Raw genomic sequence first — 8,945 nt, forward strand, 5'->3', positions numbered from 1 at the left:
GTCAGCCTTTCTGCTCCACTCAGCTACCCTACAGATTGGAGGAGGTCTGCTCACTTGCTCAGTCTACCAAGCCAAATGTTAACTCTCCATACAGACATTCTCACAGACCATCCAGTATAATGTTTGACTCAATATCTGGGCATCACATAGCCAAGTCCAGTTGACATGTAAGATTATCCATCTTACCGCCCATGAAGAACAAATTACGCAGCTTTTATTCTGATCTCATTCCAGCCTTCTCTTCACACAACCTTTAGTGCACACTTTGAAATTCTACATTTATTGTTGCTGAAATATTTTAATATTAAATGTCTTCTTCATCAATAAAACTTTTAAATTTTCAGATATTTTCAAGCTAAATTCATACAATCGCATTTTCTGCCCCCCTTCATTTTCCTTATTTTTTTACATTCTCTCCCTGGCTCCAAAGCCTAGGCTGGCCTCAACTTCAAGACTGCTCTGCTTGTTTTAGCCTCCTGGGTGTTAGGATTACAGACATGTACTACCAAACCCTCTCAATCATTCATTCCTAATGTGTTCTACATTGAACTCATTCAGTTGTTCATTGAGACCCTTTATCCCCTCTCTATCCAAGCTATTTTGAATTGTCCCCATTCACAGAATGTATCTTTCCACAGAGCTAGGGCTTTTAAATCAAACCAGAATTTGGGATAGCCCCCAATTAAATAGTATGTTTTTACATAAAAGAAGAGCCTATTGTTTTTCTGGGCACAAAGAATTTTCCAACCATGAATGATCAAAGCGAGCAAACAAATAAACCCCAAACATTTTTCATAAGGAAATAAACATGCTCAGAAATGCAATTCTGCCTGCCAGTAAGTACCACAATTATATGATATCATCCTTTTTATTATTTCCTATTTTTGTAATTACAAAATAAAATATGAATACATAGTCTTAAGTTAAACAAAAAAAACCAAATCCAATATTACAGATGTAATTGTAAGCTTCTCTATTAACAAATATTGAATTTACAAATTCTTATAGAAATAATGAAAGCTACTCTTCAAAATAAAATTAAATCAGATCTGCCACTGACAGATAATATGGTTGTATTTGCCTGGGTCTTTGCACGGTTTCTCATGCTACCAGAGTTTTAATGCAAAAGCCGAGGCTCTTGTCAGATCCAACTATCTTAAGGTGGGCCATTGCCCCTAATAGGCTAATTAAGGGGACGAGAAATAGGGAAAAGCTGAGAGAGATTTATTCTCTATGGCGACATTGGGATGAGGAACAGATGAAAGGATCCAGTGACTCCCAAATCTGTTTCCACAACACAGACATGAGGTTCAGGTGTAGGGAGCAAGAGGTGCATGTAATTAAGCAGTCCTGGTTGCCCTGTGGTTCTCCATCACTGTTCTGGTCCTGCAAGGTGGTCCGATAAAATGGTAGGTTACTAGGCAACTTGCTAATCACCGAAGGTGCAGCCTAGTCCTCCCACTCTGAGTCTGGAGCCTGTCCTGGCTGGTTTTGCCCTCCTGGAATTAAGGAGGACTCAAGAAGAAAGATTAAGGACAGAAACTTATTTCTGTATCTACTGCTAAAGTACAGATGCAAAGTTAAAGCCGAGGTGCCAGGCTTCACCCTGAGTTTCATCTACCCCGGGATGGCCCACATGAGGAATCAAAGCTGTTTCAGCAAAAGCATCATCTGAGTGCCCATTTCACTCCATCTGTGGTGATTAGCCATGCTCATGGTTTAGACATGTCACAAACACTGACAGCATCAGGCATGTTGTAACAGCAAGGATACTGGAAAGGTCACTTAGACAGGGCAAGTGATTAGAAGAGATCAACCTGGAGGTTTACAGAAGTGGAAAGAGAGTGCAGAATGAGGCACAGGTATGCTGTACACATGTATTCAGAAGTGTGGGAAAATTATTTGACTAAGTGAAAAGAAAAGGAAAAAGTGAGCCAGTGGCCACAGGATTAACGTGAACATGGGATGCCCACACTGCTGTTACCTGACAGTGTCAGGAGGAAGGAGGCTGTGAACGCATGCTGACTCTGGTCTCCGGTATTGATTCCACCAGGATTCACACACTTCTGAATGAGCACACCATCAACGCAGATCACAAACTAGCACAGGTAGGCTTCAAACCGCTGACAGATGACGTACGACACTAGAGAAGATTATGCAGCAGGAGACAAATCCCTCCTTAACAAATTTCTAAGAAGACAAAATTGATCTATTTGGAGAATAAATCTGCTTGAAAATATATGTGTAAGAAGGAGAAGAATAAGCCTGCTTTTTAAGCTTCAGGGAAATTGATTCACATTTCTGGTGAGCAGGAAGGCAGTGGGGACTACAAGCTTAAATCTGTCTCAATGACTTCAGACCTAAAACCATACGGGCTTCCAAACAGCTTTTCAGAACCTAATCTGTTCTGTTGTATAGACTCCTCCTAAGTGGCAGTTTGACAGGGATTAGCCCTTTTTTCTGTCATAAATAAAACTGAATTATACACAATAAATATAATTATTTACTAACTTTATTTTTTAAGTATTTACTTAGTTTTTATTTTATGTGTATTTGTGTATGCTTGCTTACCTGTATGTGCACCATATGTGTGCTGATTCCCATGGAGGCCCATATGTGTGCTGGATCCCCTGGAGCTAGAGTCACAGGTGGTTGTGTGCCACCTGATGTGGGTACTGGGAACCAAATCCAGGTCCTCTGCAAGAACAGCAAGTGCTCTTAACCACTGAGCCATCTCTCCAGCCCTAACTAAATTTGTTTTGCTACAAAGACTTAAGAGACTTTTCCTATCAATACACTGTAGGGGAGAAAGGGATTTAGTTTCTCCATTCTGATGGTTTGCTATTGAATCTGAGAAATAAACTGATAGTAGACACATCAGCAGGGGAGAAGGGACACAATTGTATTTCAGGACAGTAAATGCATTATGTGCATACACACATAAGGCACATGACGTATGAGGCTCAAAGAAGGGCCAGGTGGGTGGAATTTATAGTGTCTTAAGCTAGAGAAAGTAACTAGAGTCTCTGGTGACAGGTTATGGGAGAAGATGGAATGCATGCCAGATAGAAGTTGTCTTATTATGTAGATAAAGTCTTTTCAGTAGAAGACCTCAAAAGAATAGGTAAGGGACTTTAAGTTTCCTCCTGCTGTGGGTTAATCTTCTTTTCTGATCAGATTATTGGGAGGGGTACTCATGACAGCCACCTTTCCTCTAGAAAACCTTTTAGGTTAGAGCACTTCACTGATGGTGCCTTCCTGTGTTTCTTGGGGGAAAGAGGGGAGGAGGGTCTGGGGTAGAAGGGCTGCGAAGCCTTGTTTAGGAGACTGCACCTGAGGCCTGTCAATTCTAGCTTCCTTCAGTTCAAAATACGCAACTTGCCAAAGTGCCTTATATTTGACTATAGTTTTCTGAACTGGATCCAACAGGACATAAACTTATTCAGTCTTTTTATTAGACCACAGAGTGGTACAAAGAAAGTGTCTACAAAGAGATATTAAATATTTCTCTACTAATGGACATACAAATGTTTTCCCATTTGGGATCATGTGTCCGTGTGTGGGTGTAAACATAAATGCATGGCGTTTGTGTTTATATGTGGTATGTTACTTTTCTATTGTTGTGATAAAATACCATGACCCAAACAACTAATAGATGAATATGCTTATTTCGGCTTATGGTTCCAGAGGAACGAGTCATCATGGTGGGAAGGCATGGCAGTAAGCATCAGGAAGCAGAGAAATCACATCTTCAACCACACACAGAATACAAAGCGTGAACTAGAAGTGGAGTAAGGTGGTAAGTGCTCAAAGCCTACCCAAGTGATGTGCTTCCTCCACAAGGCTACAGCTCCTAAAGGCTCTGAGAAAATAAAAAGAAACTAGGCGCCATGAGTGCTCAGGGGCCCACAGCCCACCTGTCAGGACAGGCAGGCGCCGGTCAAGCTTCACAGATCAAGCCATAAACAAGCTTTACGGGCAGAACTCCTGACCACCCTGAGGGCCCGATACCAGGAAATCTTAAGAAAACATCTGTGCCTCTGAGGTCACCTCCCATTTAGCAATCCCACTTCCCCCTAGCCCCGGCCCTTACCCCATATCTTTGCATACTTTTGAAATTACTGGTGAAATTACTGTGTGTATGTTTGAATTAACCAATATCCGCACTTCTGCTTCTGTACCCTGCTTCTGCCTTATAAAAACCCCCTGAACCCCACCTGAGGCACGCAAGTCTTCCGAGGAGACTTTGTGCCCACAGGTACCTGTGTCCTAAATAAACCTCTTGCTGTTGCAACCCGAAGGCTGACTTGTCCTCAGTGGTCTCCGAGGAGACTTTGTGCCCACAGGTACCTGTGTCCTAAATAAACCTCTTGCTGTTGCAACCCAAAGACTGACTTGTCCTCAGTGGTCTCGCTCTTACATTTGGAGGTTCCACTGAGATCAGCCGGTCAGAGGGAACCACCAGGACAACTCCAGTCCCTTTGGGGAGGTGAGTTGGCCGGCCAACCTCAGTGTTGTCTTTGTGTCTCTGCGTCTTGCGTTGTCTGTCTTTTGTTTGTGTAAGCGTCTGTAGAATTTGAACTTGGAACTGAGATCTCGTCTGTATTTTGGGACAGTGCTAGAGCAAGACGACGGTCTTGGAGCTCTGCCTGTCGCCCTGGGGGACGCCCCAGGGACTGAGAGGTTCAGGAATCAAGGGACGTGAAGTCCCCTCTGTCTCCGTGGATCTCGTCTGGGAGGTTCAGGAATCAAGGGACGTGAAGTCCCCTCTGTCTCCGTGGATCTCGTCTGGGAGGTTCAGGAATCAAGGGACGTGAAGTCCCCTCTGTCTCCGTGGATCTCGTCTGGGAGGTTCAGGAATCAAGGGACGTGAAGTCCCCTCTGTCTCCGTGGATCTCGTCTGGGAGGTTCAGGAATCAAGGGACGTGAAGTCCCCTCTGTCTCCGTGGATCTCGTCTGGGAGGTTCAGGAATCAAGGGACGTGAAGTCCCCTCTGTCTCCGTGGATCTCGTCTGGGAGGTTCAGGAATCAAGGGACGTGAAGTCCCCTCTGTCTCCGTGGATCTCGTCTGGGAGGTTCAGGAATCAAGGGACGTGAAGTCCCCTCTGTCTCCGTGGATCTCGTCTGGGAGGTTCAGGAATCAAGGGACGTGAAGTCCCCTCTGTCTCCGTGGATCTCGTCTGGGAGGTTCAGGAATCAAGGGACGTGAAGTCCCCTCTGTCTCCGTGGATCTCGTCTGGGAGGTTCAGGAATCAAGGGACGTGAAGTCCCCTCTGTCTCCGTGGATCTCGTCTGGGAGGTTCAGGAATCAAGGGACGTGAAGTCCCCTCTGTCTCCGTGGATCTCGTCTGGGAGGTTCAGGAATCAAGGGACGTGAAGTCCCCTCTGTCTCCGTGGATCTCGTCTGGGAGGTTCAGGAATCAAGGGACGTGAAGTCCCCTCTGTCTCCGTGGATCTCGTCTGGGAGGTTCAGGAATCAAGGGACGTGAAGTCCCCTCTGTCTCCGTGGATCTCGTCTGGGAGGTTCAGGAATCAAGGGACGTGAAGTCCCCTCTGTCTCCGTGGATCTCGTCTGGGAGGTTCAGGAATCAAGGGACGTGAAGTCCCCTCTGTCTCCGTGGATCTCGTCTGGGAGGTTCAGGAATCAAGGGACGTGAAGTCCCCTCTGTCTCCGTGGATCTCGTCTGGGAGGTTCAGGAATCAAGGGACGTGAAGTCCCCTCTGTCTCCGTGGATCTCGTCTGGGAGGTTCAGGAATCAAGGGACCTTACAGGTCCTCTTAACTACGGAGGAAAAGCAAAGGGTCATCCTGGAAGCCCAGAAGCACGTCCCGGGGGCAGACGGGAGACCGACCCAGCTGCCAAATGAGATTGAGGCTGCCTTCCCTCTTACTAGACCTGCTTGGGACTTCAATACGGCTGAAGGTAGGGGACACCTACGTCTTTATCGCCAGGTGCTTGTAGTGGGCCTCCAAGGGGCAGGAAGGCGCCCCACCAATTTGGCCAAGGTAAGATCAGTAATGCAGGGAACCGACAAGCCGCCCACTGTGTTCCTAGAAAGACTTAAAGAGGCATATTGGAGATACACTCCCTTTGACCCCGATAGCCCCGATCAAGAAGTGAGTGTTTCCCCCGATCAGGAAGTAAGTGTGTCTATGTCTTTCATATGGCAATCAGCTCCTGATATTAGGAGTAAGCTCCAGAGAATGGAGAACCTACAGGGACAAGGTCTTAGAGATCTCTTAAGAGAGGCAGAGAGGATTTTTAACAAAAGAGAAACTCCAGAGGAAAAAGAGGAAAGACAGAAGAGAGAGGCAGAAGATAGAGAGGCAGTGAGAGACCGAAAGCGGAATAAGGAATTAAGTAGAATCCTGGCCACAGTAGTGAGAAAGGAAGATAAAGACAGAGTAGAGAGGAAGGGAGACCAACGGCTTGTCCAACTAGAAAGAGACCAGTGTGCCTACTGCAAAGAAAAAGGACACTGGGCAAAGGACTGCACCAAAAGAAAGGGAAAACAGAGAGGGGAAAGAGCCAAGATCCTCCAACTCGATTAGGGAAGTCGGGGCCAGGAACCCCCACCTGAGCCCAGGGTAACTCTTCATGTGGGGGGAAGGCCAGTCACCTTCATGGTAGATACTGGGGTGCAACATTCCGTCCTTACCCAGACGACTGGCCCACTCAGCAAAAGAACTATATGGGTGGAAGGGGCAACTGGAGCCAAACGCTATCACTGGACTACAAACAGGAAGGTTCAGCTTGCTTCAGGAACAGTCACTCACACTTTCCTGCACGTACCAGACTGCCCCTACCCCCTGCTAGGACGGGACCTACTAACCAAGCTTGGAGCACACATCTATTTTGAAAATAAGGGAGCCAAGATTACTGATTCTAAAGGAGCACCTATACAAGTGCTCACCCTTAAATTAGAAGATGAATATAGACTGCATCATGATCCCCACTCTGTCCAAACAGGCATAGACCGGTGGCTGGCCAAATACCCTGACGCTTGGGCAGAGACAGGAGGAATGGGATTAGCTATACATCGGCCACCCCTAATTATCGAATTAAAGGCCACCGCGACACCAGTGGCTGTTAAACAATATCCTATGACGGCCGAAGCCCGCCAAGGAATTAGGCCACATATTAAGAGACTGCTAGAGCAAGGAATATTAATCCCCTGTCGGTCAGCCTGGAACACCCCTCTGCTGCCTGTTAAGAAACCAGGAAGCGGGGATTACAGACCAGTACAAGATTTAAGGGAAATCAACAAGCGGGTAGAAGATATCCACCCCACGGTCCCGAATCCTTATAACTTGCTGAGCACCTTGTCTCCTAGCCATACTTGGTACACTGTACTGGATTTAAAAGATGCCTTCTTCTGTCTAAAGCTGCACCATCAGAGTCAGCCCTTGTTTGCCTTTGAATGGAAGGACTCCAACCTGGGGATTTCCAGACAGCTTACTTGGACACGGCTGCCTCAGGGGTTTAAGAACAGCCCCACCCTTTTTGATGAGGCCCTACACCAAGATCTGACTGCTTTCAGGACCCTCCACCCCCACCTGATCTTGTTACAGTATGTAGATGACATCTTGCTGGCGGCAGAGACACAGGAGAAGTGCCTGGCAGGTACGGAGGCTCTTTTACAAGAATTGGGACAGATGGGATACAGAGCCTCAGCGAAGAAGGCCCAGCTCTGCCAGAAAGAGGTAACCTACTTGGGATACCGGCTGAGCGGAGGACAGAGATGGTTGACATCAGCTCGCCAGGAAACCATCTTGGGTATCCCAGCACCTCGTGATCACAGACAGGTGAGAGAATTTCTGGGGACTGCCGGGTTTTGCCGCCTATGGATTCCAGGGTTCGCAGAAGTGGCGGCCCCCCTGTATCTCCTGACCAAGACAGACGGACCCTTCGTTTGGGAGGACCACCACCAACAAGCCTTCGACCACATAAAGAGGGCTTTGTTGGAGGCTCCGGCTCTTGGCCTGCCTGATCTGACAAAGCCATTTGAACTGTACATGGATGAAAAGCTGGGGTACGCGAAAGGGGTCCTGACCCAAAAATTAGGGCCATGGAGACGCCCTGTAGCCTACTTGTCAAAGAAACTAGACCCAGTGGCAGCCGGCTGGCCCCCTTGTCTGAGAATGGTGGCAGCCCTGGCAGTCCTGGTCAAAGATGCCTTTAAATTAACTTTGGGTCAGCCTCTTTGTGTTCGAGCCCCCCACGCCCTAGAGTCTCTCATCAGACAGCCCCCGGATCGGTGGCTCTCAAACGCCCGGATGACTCATTACCAGGCTCTGCTCTTGGACTCTGACCGCATCCAGTTCAGACCCCCCGTCGCTCTCAATCCTGCAACCCTGCTACCTAGCACAGAAGAATCCGACTCGCAGGGCAACCATGACTGCCATCAGGTCCTGGCGGAGGTTTTCGGCACCAGACCAGACCTGAGCGACAAACCACTGGAGAAGGCAGATCACACTTGGTATACAGACGGGAGCAGCTTCCTTGAAGGGGGACAACGCCGGGCTGGAGCCGCAGTCACCTCAGACAGCAAGGTAATATGGGCCGAGCCCTTACCAGAAGGAACGTCCGCACAGAAGGCCGAACTGATAGCCTTGACACAGGCCCGGCGGCTGGCAGAAGGTAAGAAGCTGAATGTGTACACTGACAGCCGGTACGCCTTCGCCACTGCACACATCCACGGAGAAATTTACAAAAGAAGGGGGCTTCTCACATCAGGAGGGAAGGAAATAAAGAACAAAGCAGAAATCTTGGCACTATTAGAGGCTTTGTTTTTACCAAAAGAACTCAGCATAATGCACTGTCCAGGTCACCAGAAAGGAAATCACCCTGAGGCGAGGGGAAACCGCCTAGCCGACCAGACGGCCAAGGACATTGCCTCCAAGAGTCAGGTTCTGACTATGCAAATGGACCCTGAACGCCAGAG

At 47.7% G+C, this 8,945-nt stretch overlaps 1 protein-coding gene across 1 annotated transcript in view; it reads left to right on the forward strand.

Annotated features, from left to right (window-relative positions):
* The first annotated feature begins 6,180 nt into the window (after nucleotides 1–6,180).
* Nucleotides 6,181–8,945, forward strand: part of LOC103741107 — an 8,604-nt gene continuing 5,839 nt past the window's right edge. The window contains exon 1 of the mRNA XM_029567706.1: nucleotides 6,181–8,910. Within this exon, the coding sequence (XP_029423566.1) occupies nucleotides 6,625–8,910 (2,286 nt within the window). The 5' untranslated portion in view covers nucleotides 6,181–6,624. The remainder of the gene's footprint in view (nucleotides 8,911–8,945) is intronic.

The sequence above is a fragment of the Nannospalax galili genome, unplaced genomic scaffold, assembly GCF_000622305.1.
Source record: "Nannospalax galili isolate Female #2095 unplaced genomic scaffold, S.galili_v1.0 scaffold411, whole genome shotgun sequence".
Classification (NCBI taxonomy): Eukaryota; Metazoa; Chordata; class Mammalia; order Rodentia; family Spalacidae; genus Nannospalax; species Nannospalax galili.